This window comes from Accipiter gentilis, chromosome 9 (assembly GCF_929443795.1).
Source record: "Accipiter gentilis chromosome 9, bAccGen1.1, whole genome shotgun sequence".
NCBI lineage: Eukaryota > Metazoa > Chordata > Aves > Accipitriformes > Accipitridae > Astur > Astur gentilis.
The window spans coordinates 14,309,521-14,329,018 of record NC_064888.1 but is presented as its reverse complement, the minus strand read 5'-3'; the positions used below and the strand labels follow the sequence as shown (position 1 = coordinate 14,329,018).

The 19,498-nt window shown below is 36.6% G+C and overlaps 1 protein-coding gene across 1 annotated transcript in view; it reads left to right on the top strand.

The window, feature by feature from the left end:
• SH2D4B (SH2 domain containing 4B) overlaps nucleotides 1-19,498 on the top strand; it is a 66,059-nt gene that overhangs the window by 29,524 nt on the left and 17,037 nt on the right. The window contains exons 5-7 of the mRNA XM_049809708.1: nucleotides 3,437-3,626; nucleotides 4,326-4,336; nucleotides 7,091-7,234. Of these exons, the coding sequence (XP_049665665.1) occupies nucleotides 3,437-3,626; nucleotides 4,326-4,336; nucleotides 7,091-7,234 (345 nt within the window). The remainder of the gene's footprint in view (nucleotides 1-3,436; nucleotides 3,627-4,325; nucleotides 4,337-7,090; nucleotides 7,235-19,498) is intronic.

The following is a 19,498-nucleotide window of genomic DNA, read 5'->3' as shown; positions in this document are numbered from 1 at the left end:
AAGGAGGATGTACATGTTGTTATGATCACCAACACCTGAAGAAAATACTAGTAGTGGAGATGGACTTCATGGGAACTGGTTGAACTGTAGATTTCCTGCGAGCTTGACAAATCAATCAAATTCCTTATTTCCCAGACTTGTCAGCCCGGACATTATTCTGTAATATGAAAGAAAGATGAAGAAAATATGAATTATTATTTGTAGTAATTCTTGATGCTAGGTATATGGACCTATGGTGATGATTTTTAAGGATGGAAGACATTATTCAGATATCTAGTCTCCCTATGGAAAATACTGATTATTGAATTTAATGCTTTGCACAGGGGTCATGCCAGAAGTACATTTACTGTAAAAGGGCAGCCAGTTAAGAAAAGTAGTCTGTTCCTGCTTAAGACAGTACTAGAAGTCCTGACTACTTTTGCTCTCTTATTGTGAGAAAGGCTATGATTTGTCCTGAAATACAAGCGATGCAGAATTTGTGGCTTCTTCGATCTCAGAATATTTGTGCTACACTTGATCCAGATATAAAGTTCTTATTTATAGGGACATAGTTCAGAGTCAGAGAGAAATATGAATATTAATTAAATTCTATTGTAAGAAAAACCTGCTGCAGAAATATGCCCAGATTTACCTTCAGACTTTGAGTGACTTTCCCAGGATATATAAATTTGTAGGAGGTATCGGTAAGGGAGGACAGGTCATGTGACACACATCATCTTGTCTGGAGTGTAAGGGAAAACTTTGTACATTGCTGACCACAATGGCTGAATGAGTCTTTATCCACAATACTCTTTCCAGTCACCAAAACCAGTTATTGGTGCCAGTGACTTTGGTTATTTGCCTGATACAAAATCCCTTGATGAGTTCAGAGAGTGTTAAAAGAAACTTGGGGTGACATAGCACCACAGATCCACAGTAGGAGATGTACTAGAGAATTCCTAAAGATAGAGGAATGTGAGGAAAGAGAAAGAGGTTTCTGGGAATAATTATAAGGAATGGGACAGGGAGAAAATCAGAACTCCAGTAACAAAACAAAAAAAACAAAAAAAAAAGGTTAAGAGACCCTACGCGTCCCTATGGTCAATGATACAATTCTTCAGATACCTCAGTTGGGAAATTTCAATAAAAATTCTTCACAGTGTGAAAGAGATGCCTGTATATGTATATATATAAAATCTATATGCATGCATTTAGGCATCTCTGGCATGCAGCCTTCCTTATCCTGACATATATACAGACACATATACACATCTACGGGTATATACAAATATGTAAACATATGTGCATACATGTGGATGGATAGGGAAGGCTTCATGTCATACAGCCTTTCAGAAAGTTTTCTGAATGTTAATATTTGACATTTGCAAACTATGCTACCTCTCACCATTGTTTTGTGATAAGAAATATTAAAATTTGGTACAGGTTGGGAAAATGTGGTCCATGTCACTGGCTTCTGATGGTATAGATTTATTAGCTAGCAGAAATACAGTAGGAGTGTCTGTTGAAAAGAGTTATCTATTGCTGAGGAAAGTGGGGCATGAAGATACCTTGCCTTTTTCATTACCAAGCAGCCTGTACATCAGAAAAGAATCCCAGAAAGCTCCAGACATTCTGCCCTCGATATGTATACTGTGATTGTGACAAACAGTGACTGGTTTCTAAATGTCTTACCAAGTTGCAGTACACTCATCTTCCTTGCTGTCTCTCGAGTTGTTGCAAGCACAAAGTCCACATTTGAAGCAGCCGTTACTGAGTGGCTTTACAAAGGACAAATCACAGAATTTTTGTAACTAATATACTTGACCCATTGAAACAGTATATTTAGATGACATTATCTATGCTTAAAAATTACCTGGAGGATAATAGTAAAACCTGTTACATTATCTGTGCTGTACAGTTGTTTGTTACTGCATTCAGCTAAAACTGCAGGGTATATAGTTAAATGAAACCGAATTCCTGCCAGTTGTATACATATGAGGCATCTATGACTTGGTTTTTTACGCAGTCTTAATGAGCTTTTAGTCCTGTATATCTTTCTACTTATGATAATATTATATAACTCTAAACTTAAAGGTCTTTTCCCCTTATTTGCCCAGAGGGTTTTATTTCATTTCATTTTGCTTTGAGCGCTTTTATTTCTTAATTTCATTAAACCTTTTCATAATTTGGACAAATCCATTTGTACTTCTGCTTACTTTAAATCAGGAGTGTAAACCAGTGGCATGCAAACAACTTAATGAAATGCAGCTGTCTGGTTTTGTATCATGCATTCGTAGTCACAGGTACGATCATAGTAGAGTAAGAAATAATGTGTGCACTTTATGAATTGGGTATGATCTAAGCCAAGATAGTCATGGCAGGATTGATAATTGCTACTGGAGGCAATAGCTTGCTTCTTTAATATTTGCTTCACTGGATGTTAAAGGTTTGTTTTGCACTGGAATAATTTGCCTGCCTGAAGTTATTTGTGTCTCAGAAAAATCATCAAAATGGGGCTCGAGGCACCAGAAAAGAGCTGATAGATTATGAATATTTGCAGTACAATTCTTGGTGCATTTAAGTTATACCATTTTGAAGACAGGATTGTTAGTACATTAGTTTTAAAATGAAGAAGCTTTAGTGAAAGATGCCTGACCTGCAGTGGCCAGAGGAGCACTCTCGCTTCGGGTTGTGGAAATATGTAACTCCTTGGTCAGTGCCATTGATAGGTGTGTATTAAATTTTCCAGTACAGATTCTGGTTCTTTATATGCAATTTCAGAGACTCAAGTGTGAGACAACCCCGTCCATAGCATCGGCATGCCCTTTCCAATGGCTGCTAAGTTCTCCATTGTTACTGGAACCATTTTTAGACTGCAATTTTCAAGATGGAGATTTGTGTGACTTTAAGTACCACAACAAAGATAGCATCTGCCTTTCAGAAAGAAAGCAACATTAGCAGCAAAAAGTGTGACCTACATGTTAGTTTTTATAATTGTAAGTTTTGGGAGTAGCTCCTGCAGTTCTAGTTATGTGCATAGTTGCAGAGAATTCTGTTAAACACAGACTTAATTTTAAGCAGTAGTTAACATTCTCTCTTGAAACGTAAAACTTGGTGCACTGCCAATGGAAAAGATGTCCTCAAGCAGAATTTCTCTTATTACAGCCAAAGCAAGTTTCAGATGTAATCGCAGTATGCAGAGGCTCAGTTATTGCCAGTGATCAATTCATTGATAGCTCAAGTCTGGCACATGTCATCTAGTGCTGGGCCTGTATTTGAAGCACCAGGGAAGCCATCCAGTTAGCTATCTCTCTGATAGTGCGTTGTCATTTATACGTTCTTAAAATCAGGTCATATAAGGAATAAAGATAGTAAGTTGTTGTATAAGGAAAGGGGTAAATGGCTGTTTGTATTTCTAAAGTCTCTCCTCCCCATCCTTCCCATTCATTCCACCCAGTGCGCCGCTCCAAAGCTGCAGATGAGGAAAGGAGCCACAAAGCACGCAGGGCCCGGGATGAATACCGACGACAGTCCTTGCGTGCCATCCAGAAGGGAAGAGTGGCTGGCCTGAGTAATTTGTTCCAGGGGACAAGCCTGAATAATGATCAGGAGATAAAACTGAACAACAATAGCGCAAGTCCTTTGCTGTCTCTCTCTGCAGCATCCAGGTTGGTTTGTACAGGAGTGACTTTGAAATAGTTTTCTGTTGAATTGCTCCCTCTCCAATCCTGACCGTTTCAACAACCTCTTCAGTTGCTGGAGATTCTCAGTCTTGCTCTTTCACGACGACCAGAAAAAGAGTGTTTAAAGAAAAATGAAAACAGATTGAATACTTAATATAAACTAAATGCCATTTATTTTTCAGACAGATTTCTTAGAGTTCACACAGAGAGAGATGGGTCCTTCAAAAGTCAATATTAGATTAGTATGCAAGGCTGTGATATGGAGAAATCAAACAGACAAATTCTTAGGCAAGTCTTAAGCCTCAAGCTTAAAACTGCCTGCTGCATAACAGCCGTTTGAAACATTTTACAGAGAGCTGTCATACTCCTAAGTTTCAGGAGTTTTATGTTTTATTTTCAGGCAAAATCAAGTGTCTTCGGTGTTTATTAATCTTTCTTCTGATTATTTAGGGAGTGCCATGAATTGCAGAAGAGGAGAAGAATCCAAACTGGCAGATGGGTGATAGAAAGTTGACTAGTCACTCTACTATTTTCCTGGTTATTTCTTATACCATTAATTTGGTTTCATGTGGTGATAAAGGCCATGTAAGCACTGGCAGGGTAGTAGCATTAAATGCTAAAAAAGAGTAATAAACCCAACAGCCAATATCCAGGCTCAGAAAGGAAAGAGCCGCATTACATTGGTTTTCTTTACCAGTCAGTGTGGCCCACAGGGAATTAGTCCCTCATTGTTTGGAAATGTGTTCTGCTTTGACAAGTCCTTTCCTCTACTGTGTTGAGACACAGAAACTCTCTAGTAACAGCAGACAAAACTCCCACTTTGAGGAGGAATCAGACTTTCACTCTCAGAGAGAGCAGGATCTTTAAAGTTGCCATCAAATCAACTTGTCAAAGGAATTCTCTCATTATTTTTCCAAACTACTTAAAGTCTTCTTCAAATTGAAGTAATAAAAACACTAGTAAAAGTGGCAGATTTTGAAAAAGATGGTCCATAAATTTGAGCTGAAGTTCTGAGCTTCTGAGGTGAGGTTATTTACTCTAGAATTTGGTGGTGCTAGATGTGATCCTTTTCAAAAAGGGCCTGAAAAAAAGCTGAAAAACATTCTGATCATTATCCAGCTCATATTCAATACCATTTATCTGTTTCTAAGCTATGCCTATACTACAAAAAAACAGGCAGTATTTATTTTTCTGATCTCTTAAGGCTCCTTTTTTCCTGTCCATGACTTGATTGTGAAGTTATCAAGAAAAATGAAAGTTGCTTTAAACATGTCTTGAATAGTGACTATACATAAATATATATATAATTCAACTTCTCACACCTAACACTGGTATGGTAAAGCAGGAGCAGATGTGTATCTAGAATTTTACTTTGCCAGTGACCTAGGAGGTCAAGGAAGAGATGCTCAGTATGTTGTTATTTACCACTAGTGTGAGACAGACTTTTTGCCTCAAAGGAATGTGGGTGCAGTGTTATGTCTCTAAGTTTTTCAGCATGAAGCATAGCTCCTGTAGTTTCTACCTTGCCTTGCCTTTTCTTTCAAAAGTCACATGAAAATAGTATTCTTTTACTTTTACTTGAGATCTCTCTTTCTTATAATTTCTATATAGTTTAGAAAGCTTTCATTTAATTTTTTTCCTACTGTCTTTCTTATTTTGCTGAGTGTTCTCTTCCCAATGAAACTCTTTGGCCCACTTACTCACTTTTATCCTTTCTCCTACTGTGTTGTTTTGGGTTTTTTTTTTTTTTTTTTTTTTTTTTTTTTTTTTTTTTTTACTTTTTTGGTTGTAGTTCTTTCTTCCTGCCGCTACAGGACAAGCTCGACTACGGTAGCTGTATAGAAACTGACACAGTAATCTTGAGATTTGGACTAGGGCAGAAAAAAATCTGGATTTGACAAGTTTTTCAAATATAAACTGAATTAGAGAGAAATAAGTTAAGAAATGAGAATGGATTGTAGGGCCCTGGAATTTGAATGCTTTTTAGTTTCTGATATTGAAACAATTGAATATTTGAAAATATTCAAAAACAGAAATAAGAAACACATATGTAGTTTGTTTTTTTTAACATGTGCCTATAACTGAATATCCCTTTCTCCCCTCACTCATGTTTGTATCTTCAAATTTTATGATGAATATCGGTCAGATCTACTCACACATGTTTGTATAATTTAGCAATAACTATTACATTCACTGCTGGCTTCATCACTTGATATCAACAGAATCAATCACTAGTTTTAGTAACAGACATGCTGAAAGGGGGACTCAGTTGCATATCATCGAGCAGACTGCATCTATCTTTTTGCTTTTATTCCTTTCTAAAGAGCACTTTGCTGTTATGAATTGCAGAACCTTGATTGGTTTTGAGGGTGCTTGATTATCTCACAAATTAGTTTAATGCTGTTTGGTGACTTCTGCGCTGACATTCTAATTATAGTAGTAGTTCTCCATTACATTGTCTAGAAATATACAACATTAACTGGCAGCTCCGTGGCAGGTGGAGTAGGAAAGCTAGAAGTATGTAGCCAGCTACTGTACTGAGCACTGTGAGTGTATGCCTCACCAAATGAAAATGAAATTCTAGTACAAGTAGACACACTAGCCTTCATCCTATTTATCTGAAGAAGAACAGCGATGAAGATTTTGTAATTTGTGCTAACAGTTTAAGCACCGAGAAACCCATGGGATTTCAAAGTGTACAGAAATCCATCGTAAAACCTCCCTTTTAGTACTGTTATCAGGGTAAATGATATTGTATGCTTAATTGGAATGCAGTCATGCTTTGATTTGATATGATATACCATAGTCCTTATTTGGGGTAGCCGGATGGATTTTCCACATATTTTACCTGATTTGCCTCCTACTAGCTAAAATAATCTAAAAGCATAGAAAATAGTAGAAACAGTAAGGGAGGCTGGCAAGTAGAGAATGCAAAGGGAACATAAGAGTTTAAACAAAACATTCCCTCTATCATGCTCAGTGGTTTGGATACACAACCTATTATAGCTGATTCTGATTCAGAATTTCTTGTCAGTGAGAAGGACTATACTCTAAGCAAAAAAAAATAAACTTTGCTTGTCAAGATGTACACTGGAATAAAAACAAGGTGGAAGAGGAAAGCTGACTGAAATGTCCATTGCATCTTTTGTGGTAAATTGTTTTTCAATATACATTCTGTGCTTAAGAAAATGCTTAAGGTTCCATTGCAAATGTAAAATCAAAATACTCTGGTTTCTGTAAAAACTCAGAATAGTTTTAACAAAGTTAAAAAAAAGTTAAAATTTTTCAGTGAGCTATACTGCACAGCAGATATACTGACCATTTTGTAGCTGTATGTTTTGTGAATATATAAAAGAGAGTTTAATATTTACATTGTCCCTTGCTTTCATACACTGCTAATTCTTTGTATGACTCTCTTCTGTAATTACTTGCCTTTCAATGCAGTAACATCTGGGAGCGTCCTTCTAGACCCTTTTCCCGAGACATCATCATTCGCTGGTTCAAAGAAGAGCAGATCCCTCGACGTGCTGGGTTTGAGAGGAACACGAACAGGATTGCTCAATGGTTTCATGGTAATACATTGATCCTTCATTTCTTATATAATAGAGCTGTAAGCATACATTCAGGAAATAAATCTTGCCAGCTTTCATCACAAAAAAGAATGTCTGCTGACACTGTGAACCCTAGTGCCTGGTAAAACAACATTTTTGCATCGTTCATCTTAATAGCATATTTTCCTGTTTTCTGATTAAGTAGACTAATTTGTGACTCATATAACTGAGGTTTTTTCAAGAATATTTTGGCTAGTATATATTAGCTGTAAAATAGCGAGCCAAGCAGGAGGAATGAGACCAAGATAGGGTGAGGAGGACTCCAAAATAAACTGGCAAATACCGTAGTGATATGGTATGTGGATGACTGACATTCAAGTTTTTGCTTTACCTGATTTGCAAGAAGGACTTAAACCTGCGTCTATCTAATCCCTGTTGTACTTTCTCAGCGGGGGTAGCATTTTTTCTTTCTCACTTTCTTTTGCAAACAAAAATTATTGAAAGATCTTGATTTTTCTCAGGAAGACTAGGGAGTGTATAATTTTAGGCAGTTTTCATGAAACAGGAAAAAAAAATTCTGTACAGATCCATAATTTGCTGTCATACCTGCTGGAGTTCCTAGCGTCTCAGAGGATTTTTTGCTCTGTATAGCATTTGCTATGCAGCTGAGTCTTTGATATCAAATTCACAGGTAAGACATTTTATTTTCATAGGTATTAGCAATGATCTTTATATCTGTTATATGTAAACATGAAAAAAAAAGAATCTTGGTTTAATAGCTGACATAATGGAGGGAGTGGAAAGACTTTAAAGTTAAATCTCAATATTTTTTCATTGCTGCTTTTGGTGAGTCTGGTAGTCTGGTATTTCTTTGTTCAAAGCACTAAGCTCTGACCTTGATCCTATTCTCATGATTCTCTAAGCATAAGATGAAGATGTGTGGGTGTTCTAAGCTGAACCAGGCAAGGAAGATTTCTGAACAAGTTTAGTCTTTCATATATTTCAGAATTTTTTTTATGATAAGCAAATCCTTATGTGTTGAAAGACATCAGCAAGCCGCTGTTTTCATTAGCTTAATTAGTCAAAGACACTGAAGTCAGTCATGAATAGCTTGCAAATGCTACATACTTCCATTTCTAATGAACAATGATGCAGACAGGGTTTTTTGTTTTCTTACAAAAGACATTTGGTGTGGTTTCTTTCTGAGAGACAAACTGATTAAAATTTCATCTGTGGACATTTTTCAAAAATATTTTCAACCATGATCTTTCTGTGTGGTCTAATAGTAAATGTTTTCCCTGCTTGTGGGAAGTTCACATCCATATAAATTGACATGAGCAGTTATGAACGTAATTCATGCCTTAAGTTAAGAAGGCATCTGGGCTTGAGCTACTACCTGTGCACTCGTTCTACTGACTTCAGTAGCTTTTGGATTATCTGTTAATCACTGCTAGAGTTGAGGAATTAATGATCTTTCTTTAGTTTCTCAGATCATGCTGTTCATATCTTAAGAAACTGTGACTATCCAATGACATTTATAAAAGTGAGCAAAGTACATCATTTGTCCTCCTCCCACTCAAGGAGCCTGACAAAGATAATTAAGATAGATTCCCAGCACAGAGCTCAGTGGTTTTCTTTGCAGAGAACCACACGAATGCTGCTTTGGTACATATTTGCTGTGTTAGCTCCTTTAGCTTCTGCAGCTCTGGTCAGATTCATCATAATCTCAACACAACTCAGCTGCCTTGTAACTCTTCTGGAGTGGTGGAAGCTAAACATCAGGTTGTTACAGATGTAGTAGTCAATGTTTTGTAGTGTTATGTAGTGTCTAATCTACATTGTGTAATGTAGACAAACTTTGAGGAAAAACAAACAAACAAGAGCAAAATATTAGAAAGTATTAACATACTTTAACTTCTTTTTTTCCAGAAAAAAAGCCCTTCTTCATTGAATTGGCCTCCCATTTGGAGGCAGGTGGGAAGGGGAAGGCAACCAAAAACTTTTGATCCAACCAAAAATCTTTTTTCCATTCTTTATTTACTTCTTACTAAAATAAAGATTGTGACTTCTATTGTATAGTCCTATTTAGGATCTTCTGTGTATTGTTGTTTTGTATTGTATTCAGGGAACCAGGACATATATATATATACATTTTTTCTGTATGAACAAAATACAGCAGAATGTATCATCTGGCTTGTATAAGAAATTGGCAATACAAATGAAAGCCATTCTGCAAAGCCCAGAATTATGGCTAACAACTTGAGTCAATGGGACAATAATATGATCATCATTCGGATAGGTGGATGTTTCTGTGGAAAGAACTGCTGCCTAGTATTTAATGTTATCTAGTATTATGATGCCAGGTTCTTAAAACCTCAAACATCTCTCAAAACAGGTATAATCAGGTCCTTCACATCCTTGAACAACTTCTGTATTTTCTTATATCCCAGTTTTGGACCATAAAATGGGAGGATAATATTCTGCATCACGTTAAAGGCTTTTTGAATGCAGTGCACTAAGAGAGCTATTACAGCAGTACTGAAAAAGTAGATATCAGTTTGTTACAGAATTACATGTTTCTGCCGAGGTCAATAGACCTTTGCTTACCTGCTATGACTGAAAGGTTGCTCAGTTTTTTAGCTAAAGTTAGGCGTTAGCTGATTCACTGTCTTCCAATTGTGCTATGGACATACGATATTTTGTAATTATGCAGAGATGAAGGTTTGAGACAGATGTGTTTGGCTAAAATAACAAAGTCCAAATAATAATGCAAAAATGTCTTTACTGTTTGGCTAAAATAACAAAGTCCAAATAATAATGCAAAAATGTCTTTACCCTCATATATTTGGCATATTTCCCATGTTAAGTCATCAAAGTGATCTGGATTCTGTTTTGAAATATATATTGTCTAGTGCATTTTCATGACATGTGAAACAGGGTAACATACGGCATACTTAATGTACCTGAAGTTTTCCTTTTGTCTTCATTTGAAGAATCACTACAAAATGTTTCATTTGAAGTGGAGTGGTAAAATCTGTAGTAAAGTCTTTTCAAATCTGAGCATTTCCTTCCTTATTCACAAAAAGTTACTTCTTAAATGAAAATCAGCTTCAACTTCATCCATCTCTATTTGTCTCTTGAAATTATCATGTTATCTGCACTTCACTAATACGTTTTTAGCTCATTTTGAATAGGCTTTTCTGTTTTCTTGATTGAAAAAATTACCACGTTAAAGATACAAACTGTAATGTTCAGCTGAATTTTGGATGTAAATTCTATAATTTTTGCTATTTATGAATAATAGATCCTTGAAAAAAACTGGATCATTCACCCCTTCAATAAAGGATAACTTTTTTTAAAATTTGTAAAGAAAAAAATGTTATTTTAAAATATCTCTTTTAAAATGTTATTTATAACTTAAAGCCATCTTTAAGCCCCTCAGAAACCATAACATTAGATGATCTTTAATTCATTTGGGTTGGGAAGCAATGAACCTTTTTTCAAAGTGGCTTATGCTCACTTAGTGGCCATAGTGCAATGATACTCAGTTCTCAAGCTGCTAAAATAAAGGAGAATCAGAGCAAGTGATTAAGGTGTCACTGAGACTTTCCTGGGATATAAAGTAATTGGTGTCTAAATCTTTTGTACAAAACCCAGCTATTTCTTTTGTATTGTTTAATAGTTGCCTTAGGTTTGAGTGAAAAGAATTATGCCTTCAATTTTTTTACTATGAAAACTAAGAAATTGGTCTAAATTTAGCTAAAGGTAAATTCTCATCATTTTGATAACCAAGAAGTTAATAATCATGTTCAGATTTCTTACCTGCTAATTGATGAATATGGGCAGATGAATCTAACTTACAAGGCCATCCTAATGTTGTATCAAGATATATGAAACTTTTTTGTAAAGCTGAATTCAGAACATGCTTTGCCAAGATCTCAGTTGCTGCTACACTTTGAAAGCTGGGAAGTAACTTGGTGTCTAGGATGGGAGGTCTGTCTCTCAAAAGGGCTAGAAAGGGAGACACGCCCTTTCTTTTGTCCAGATTTAGCTTTGGACTCGAATTTTCTTTTCGAACCTCTGTGCGACCCATGCCAAGTAAAGGGAAAGTTACCAGCCTTCCCTATGTTGAAGACTTTTGCCAAACTCTGTCATAGTCATTAGCAAATTGTAGTTTTCAGTTTACTACAGACATAAGACACTGGGATTAGAATTCCATATGGCAACAAATCTAGAGGCCTCTTCCTTCCGTAAGTATTTAACAAAAGGATGCTGGTGGCTGAGACAGATAATATTGCCATATTTTTGCTCTGTCTTTCATTTGTCCTTTAACCTTTCTCTTTTGCTTGAAATCTGTTTCAGCATTCTTTTTTTTCCATTCCCACTGGTTTGTCAGCTATTATTTTTGATTTTTTTTTAACTTCAGATATTAGACTTTTTGCTCTCACATATTCTGTTCTGCATTTGGTTATTTTCCATTCAGAACATAGGAGTGTTGCTGTTTGCAGGAGGGCTGATCTCTAAATATTTCCCCAGCTTTAGTTGAGACCAATGTTTTAGGATTGTTGATGTTATTTATCCATGATACAAAAGGGATCTCTCAGATGTATAGCAAGGATAATATGGTATGAGAAAATGAGGAATTTATTCATTGCCAGTCTGCGAGATGGCTGTATGCACGTTTGCTAGGCATCTACTGCAGCACTATCTGATCTCTACTTGCCTTCAGGTTGAAAGGAAAGTTCAGAGGCTGATATCACAGATCTGGAAACATGAGGTAGTTGCCCTAAAGGTTGTACCTTTAAAATGTAATTGCAGTAGCATGGTTCCTATTGTGGAGAACTATTTTATCAAGGCAAATCAGCATGGCAGTGCAGTTACTCGCTAAGGGAGTGGCAAGCTGCGAAGCAGCTGATCAGAGCAAGTTGAAGAAGCTGAGTAATCCTTGAGGTCAGGGGAGCCAGGGAAGACAATTTTCAGTTTAACAGGATCATGTTGCAAATGTTTATAGATCAAAGTATAATTTCAGGTAGCTAATATTGTTTTCTGGAAGAAACTTGTTTTCAAGAGGAAAATCTAGCAGACCTAAATAGGGACTGGTTCTGCAAATCAGATGCTCTTAGTAAAGGATTCAAGACTTAATATTTCTGAAAGTCTACTAATTTTGAGTCCTTGAACAGCAGCAGCAACACTGGCCATATTGGTAGAGCTGAACTGTGGGAAATATAGCTTATAAAATATAGCTTGTATAGTAATAGCTTCTAAGGGACACAGAAATCGCAGTGGTTTGAAAAACATCTAACAGTGAATACAGTTTGCTGCTTCAAACATAAAAGCACACTTTTTCTTCTGCTCTTGAAGAAGAACCTTCTAATCATTCATAAATGCATGTTAGGAACATGTAAAGCAAGTGGTGTAAATCCAGCAAAAGTGCAGCCTTCTTGATGTTAATGTTCTATTTTCTAATTCACTGCTTTATCGTTATGTAGCTTTTACTTCTCTCTGAGAAAGTGCACAGATAGATTCTCTGCTTAAGTAAACTGAGCCCCCTCCCAGGGGTCTGGGATTTTTTTTCACTTCTAGAATTGTTGTTGATAGGGTACTTTGTTAGGAAGAAGATACAAGATCTTGTTAAAAATCTCCTGAATTCATTGAGGGCTTTTCAACTGTCTTCCACAGGCCTTGAAAGACACATCCAAAAAAATAGCTATATGCAAAGCTTGTTACCTAAAACATCCTGTGATTGGGAAACACCTGGAATGGAATCAGAGAATTCTTGACTCGAATGATTAAAATAGCTAAAATAAAAGTTGACAATTACAACGTACCTGTTATCTTGCACACGTTTGCAGGACAGCTCTGGGTCTCTAATTTATGCAAGTGAATGAAGAAGGGGAAGTGTTAGATTTAAAAAGAGTTACAGAATATAAAAATTTATTTTGAACAACTGCCTGGGAAAGATTAAAAAAAAGACGACTTTCGAGATGATAGATTTAGAAGAGACTATGTCTACTCCCTTTATCAAAAAGGTAGATTTCTGTTTTCTACTCTGCCAGCCTGTTCTCAAAGAGAGAGGGCTGACACAGTTGTGAACAGCAGTTCGAATGTCTATTGACTTCGTGGCTTAGGACTGCTGCAGGGATACACCCAGGTCAAGACAGGCTGATAGTTACTGCCACCTGGTTGATTTTTTGTAAAACAAGTGATGCCACAGTCATTTAGTATTAAACACCATTCCTAATCTGCGTGAATTTCTCCAAAAACGTTGTTAGGAATGAGTGTTACCTTTGCTGAGAATCTTGGCAGAAAGGACAGATATGGAATAAGTTTGGACACCAAATGATGCTCTCATCATGTAACCCTACATTAGAAAATGGGTTGAGATATACTGTTAGGCCTGAGTGGAGAGGCATGCACTGCTGTCACCCCCGTTGTCCCTTTCTGTGCTTAAACAGAGCACGTTAGTTTCCAAGGCTGCTTAGTCCCATGCTTTTCATCAGTGCTGCATTCAGACACACAGATGAATGTGATTCCTATCACGGTGGTTACGCAGGATGAATGAAAGCCCTCTGTTGTATTAGATAAAGGGGTTGCTAAACACTGAAGGAGACAAATCAGGCTGGAAAATCTCTGTCTAGCATTTGAAGGACTGATGATAGGCTCACGCTGGTTTTATACCGTGGCCTTTAAATAGTAATAATACTGTAATTTTACTTTACTTTGAAAAACTATAAAGCAGTAATGTTTATAACATACACATACAGATTTTATTGGGGCACTATACGTGAACCAGTTTGTCCTTGCACTTTTATATAAATCCTCTATATGGGTGGTTTTGCACATAGTTCTTAGAGCCATGATCATCAGTTTACTTGCTGTGAGATGGAGCGCTGGTTTTCATATTTCCAGAACATATTCCTATCAAACGTCTACTGGACGTTCTGATAATATTTTTCAAAGATAGCGCAGTATTTGGAGTTAAGCAGTTAGATCCTTTGGTTGATTCTGGTAGTTTACTATGGATGTCTCAAGTCAAGTCAGACCCATAACATATGAAAAAATCCAAATACTTTATCAGCTCTAATTCAGTTCTCAGCTTCTTCCTTGAGAAACGAGAGGTGTTTTGCTGTTTTGTAAGAAATAAGGTGATCCTTCATATACTAAGTCATTCTACTTAGGTCATAATGATTGTTTCAGTCTGTCAGTCCTTTTGAAGGCTTTGGAATTGTTTTTCTAGTGCCATTACAGTTCCAAAGTGTCTACGCAGACAGGTTATTAGCAAACAAAATAAATGTTTTAGACTCATGGCTCCCCTTGGAAGGGAGCAAAGTATCAAAGTGAGGTAATGTGAGCTGTAACATGCTGCAAGGAGAAAGGAAGCACAAAAGAACAGCAGGGAAATTGTAGAATGAGGCAATTGAATAATTAATGTAAATAGGCTAATTGCTAATGTGAAATGAGCTTTCTTACTCTTTTACAATACCTTGTCCTTCTTGACTCCTTTTTAACTGGAAGCTATATTCTAAAGATTAGGCATGTTCTAAAGATAGAAAGTAGCAATTTTTCTAAACAGGTATTGTAGACACTAAAAATGAGAGATAATACAGAGTGTGTGACCACACAGGGGAAACAGGTGTGATGAAGTGTTAATGTTTTCATGGATACAAACAGGTCAGGTGCAGTGCCCATCCAGTCCACTGCTAGTCAAAGATTAAAAAAAAAAAAAAAAAAAAAAAAAGAAGAAATATCCTTTCAAGTTTGAAGTTTGTGCCAGACAATTCTTTGCACTTGTGAAGAATATGCACCAGCTTTTTCATAGAGTTTACTTCCAGGTTAATTTACTAATCTCTTAATGAAAAAATATTTTGCTATTGAAAATCAAATTGGTTTACATTCAGAAGGCTTCTTGCCCCCTTTGTTTAAAACACTTTAAGATTTTCTTCTCCATGTGCTACTGTTAGAGCATGACATAGTGAGCAATTATGATTTCATTTAGTAAGCCATCGTGGTAGCTTAATGCATTTACCTGTAATTTTACATTACAGTTCTGTGTTCTATCTCCTTATTGAAGTGGACTGTGTGCTAGTAGATTTCTCTATTACTGCAGCTCCTTCAGTTCTTCAGTTAGGCTTTCTTTATCACATTACAAAAAAAAAAAAAAACGGAAAAAAGGAGGTGTTCCTGAAAAGAAAGCTCTGCTCTTAGTCTTTGGAAATGAAGAATCATTTGTAAAAAACAAGTGATATAAAAATCCGGAACATTAGATTCAAATAAAAAGCCCTGACATCTGCCAAGGTTGTTTATGCCAAGACTGGAAGAAATTATGATGACTGTTTATGGTGACCAAAGTGAACGCAGAAGGCCTTGTTCATCTGTCCAGCAGCCTGAATCTGAGCTATGGTATCCTTTTACATATATTGTAGTCTGTTCCTTACATGCTGGATCATGCTTCCTCCTTTCAATGTCAATTGTATATGTATTAATTGGTTGGTTAGTTTATCCACTCACAAGGTGCCCTTACATGTCAGTCGCTACCAGCACAAGACATTCAGCTCATACTGCGTATCTTTAAATGCTGTACCTGGATGTTTCCTGATCACCCCCTCTAGTATACCACAGGTGTCCTGCGCAGAACCTTGTTAGTCTTGGATGAATTGCTGATATCCTTCTTATTGTTAGTCCCTATCTAACTGTTTATCAGCCATGTCTCCAGCTCTTGTTCCTTTGCCTGCACACTTACAATAACATAATATATTTTCATCATATATAATATCCATATATTTTCTTCAGCTTATGCTAGACTAAGTTATATTTATTATTTTATCTGCAGTATTTTCTGTTCAAAGCACAGCAAATAATTGCAAACCCAAGGTCAGAAAATTTTCCTGGTTTCCCGGCAGATGACCTTCTTACTGGTCCTACTGTCTTGCTACACAAAGTATTGAAACCACAGTCCTATTGATCCAGCCTCAAGGCAAAAGATTACAAGTTATTATTTCAACAACTCCTTTGAAATAATGGTATTTTCCTGCTAAGCAAACACAAGTCTCTCAAACAGGGTATCAGTAGGTATGGTGTGTAGTCATGTAGAGGAGAAAAGCATGCAACTGCGCAAAATTATGTTACTGGTTTAGCTCAACTCCAGTTCACCCAGTTAGGAGCAGATTGTGACATTTAAACTGCTTTCGCCACAGGAGATAAACATTAGGAGATTATATGAAAACAAAGGGACGAGATTTCTGCAACTAACCTGTATATGCAACTTGTGACACTGGCATGGAGGCAGAATGAGATGGAGTGTGGGAAACATAAATTTTCCCTTCCCCTGCAAAAGTTAAGGGAATGACAGCTCCCTTTCTTCCCTCTTGGATTTCAGAAAGGTCAGTTCTTCCTTATTCTCATGGCCTTTCAGTGAATGGAACTGTCAATCGCAAACTCATTAATCTTTTTAAGAGGTAAAACTCTGAAAGAGCTATGTGGATTAGCACACTGATTAGCATTGGCTCTGACTGGATCATACTCTACCTCTCTATCCAAGATTAGCATCTCTAATGTAATACACAACAGTTCGTAATCCAGGATAGGGAGGACTCAGATCTAAATTATATATCATTCCATGGAACATTCTGCCACTGCTGTTACCACTGCTTCTCACAATTAAACACAGCATGGGTCTTTCATGAGTGCATGTGGTTATTGCAAATTCATTCCAGTATGCTTGCTAAAAAGAATCTTTTGTACTTGAAGTGAGCTGCAAACATTTATAGATATTTCAGTCCAAGATACAAGAAAGTAATAGCTCGTTAGTCATAGGATAGAACTCCCTCTCCTATTTTCTTTCTTAACCATGCTACTGTTTGCAGGGTGGGGACGGAAGCTCTGAGAGCTAAGATGGTGGTAGCAACAAATGATTCTGCACACTTGCTGTCTGTGTGCAGATCCTCTTGTCATGTAAACCGGAATAGTCCCATTGATGAAATTTAGCATAAATGAAAGACTCTTAATTCCAGACTTTTTATTAGAAATTAAGTAAGAAATTCTGTTTGCTTCTGTTTGTAACTTTTTCAGAACTTCAGATGAAGTTGGTCCCTCCAGTGAAGACATTTCTGCTTACTAAGTAGTGGCTTCAAACATCTAATTCAGATTATCCTGCTGTGAGTTTGAGCCTAGCTGCTAGCTCACTTACCTTAATTCCAGTGCTGGTAGGAAATGAGGCTATTTAGTGGCTGTTTTTTAGTGGCTTAATGGAGAACTGGGTCAAACCCCAGAGGATGTCCAGAACTGGATCATTGTAAGAGCTTCACATGGTTATACTGCCGCTTATTAGGTGTGAAGTTTTTACTATCCCAGTGTTTTTCTCATTTGACTTTCAAGAGTGCTTCAGTGTCTGGTTCACTTTATTGAGTGATTAAAGGTAACTTTTTCCCCTGAGGAACAGTACACTAAATCAATATGCAAGAATGTTGCAAGCAGCTAGAAAGCCCTGTAATTAACAAAGTTAGCTTAAAGTTTGCAAATCTAGCCAAGTGTGTAAGAAGAAAAATTAGTTATCAATATTAACCCTAGATTTATTTTTCTTAAGTTTTCTGAAGTACTTACAGAAAATACCTCAACCAAACTGTTTTGTAGAAATCTATCTGGAACTGCTATTTTGATTTGAGTATGGGAAAATAATCCAGATATAGCATGATTTAAATTTGTATCCCTTTTAGCAATAAAAGTTCTAATCATTACTTGATTAAAAAACATGTAGCAAGATTTCTTCTAAGCTCAGTGGCGTCATCTGGAAGATTCTCACAGATGTAAATAGATTTCAGGTTTGACTGCTAATGTACCTAAAAAATGTATGCATTCTTAAACCTTACACAAATGGAGTACATTTGAGGCAAAACCATTTTCCTTCACCTATGAAAAAAGCATGAAAAGCAAAGACCACGGTATATTTTCTGCTTAGTTATATGTTGTAACATCAGCTGTAAAATTTGAATTCCAGGGCTCCATGTTAACCGTGACTTTTATTTTTCTCCTTTTATTGAGTGAGCTCTGCTGACACTGTGATTTGCATTACAGTTGTCATTTAGGTTTATAGAAAATGTATCTTGACAGCTTCTTTAACACCTATGAGATTATAGTGTTCTAGGTAAGTGGTAAGATATATGCGTTTTTGAAGACCATCATAGGCACATGTATTTGTATACATGTAAAGTTTTGCTACTTTTTGGATCTATTAATTTCATTGTAAAAAGAAGAAGGACTGATTGGTTATTTTTGAGCATGGGATGTATTTCTGTTAATAACCAAGGGGTTTTTTTAGTATTTAAAAACAAACTGAGAATGCATTCAACTGCTTTTCTTCTAATTCATAGTCAAGAACGTTATCTTTAAAGCCTCCTGAAAAGTTTTTATACCTTCTACTCACAAATAGTTGTGATTGCAGAGCTAATTACATTGTATAACTGCTATTAACAGCTGATATCTACTCAGTGTATCCATGGTAGTGTGTCAAATTGGCTATAAACTGTGGGCCAAATTTATGACAATAGTTGACGTTCTTCCTGAAATTAATAGTTTCATGGTGGGAGCATACAGCAACCTTCAGCTATGTCATAAGGTACAAGGAAACATACTATGGGGAGAGAGAAGCTGGAGCTTACTGCACCCTAGTGATGATGCGATTCTGGTCCCTACCCACCTGAATGAGCCCTGGGCTGCCTTTCTAGGGCTGACGTAGAATGGACCCCAGAATCAAAGAGTCAGCTCTTGCTGTGCATGGAGCTGGAGGTCGAACTAGAGGTTTAATGAGTCTTGTTGGATGCAATGAAGAATCAAAATTTAGCTTCCATATACTCAGATAAAAAGCAAATTCAAATAGCATAGGTACATCAGTACAAATCAGTATCAATATAAAAAGGCTAGTGGAAAACATTAGCAACTCTAGCAAATTAGCAGCTTGTCAGAGGCTGTAATGTGATATTTTGTTTACTACCATGTAACTCAATTAACTTCTAGACATTTCAGTGTCCATTCATTGGACAAATGCTTTGACAGTGAGACCACTAAATTAATGAAGTTGTGTTCATATTGCGTACCCAGCGTACTGAATGACTAATCAATACTAGCATAAAATAAAGCCATTTAAACTAGCAGTACACCAGGAAGACTCCTGAAGAAGGCTCTGAACATTCCTAATGCCCAAACCCATGATCAACCTAGATGTCACTGCTCTGTTGTTAACCACTAGAATTACAAAACCTTTCCCACACAGCTATGCATTTTGTATTACAC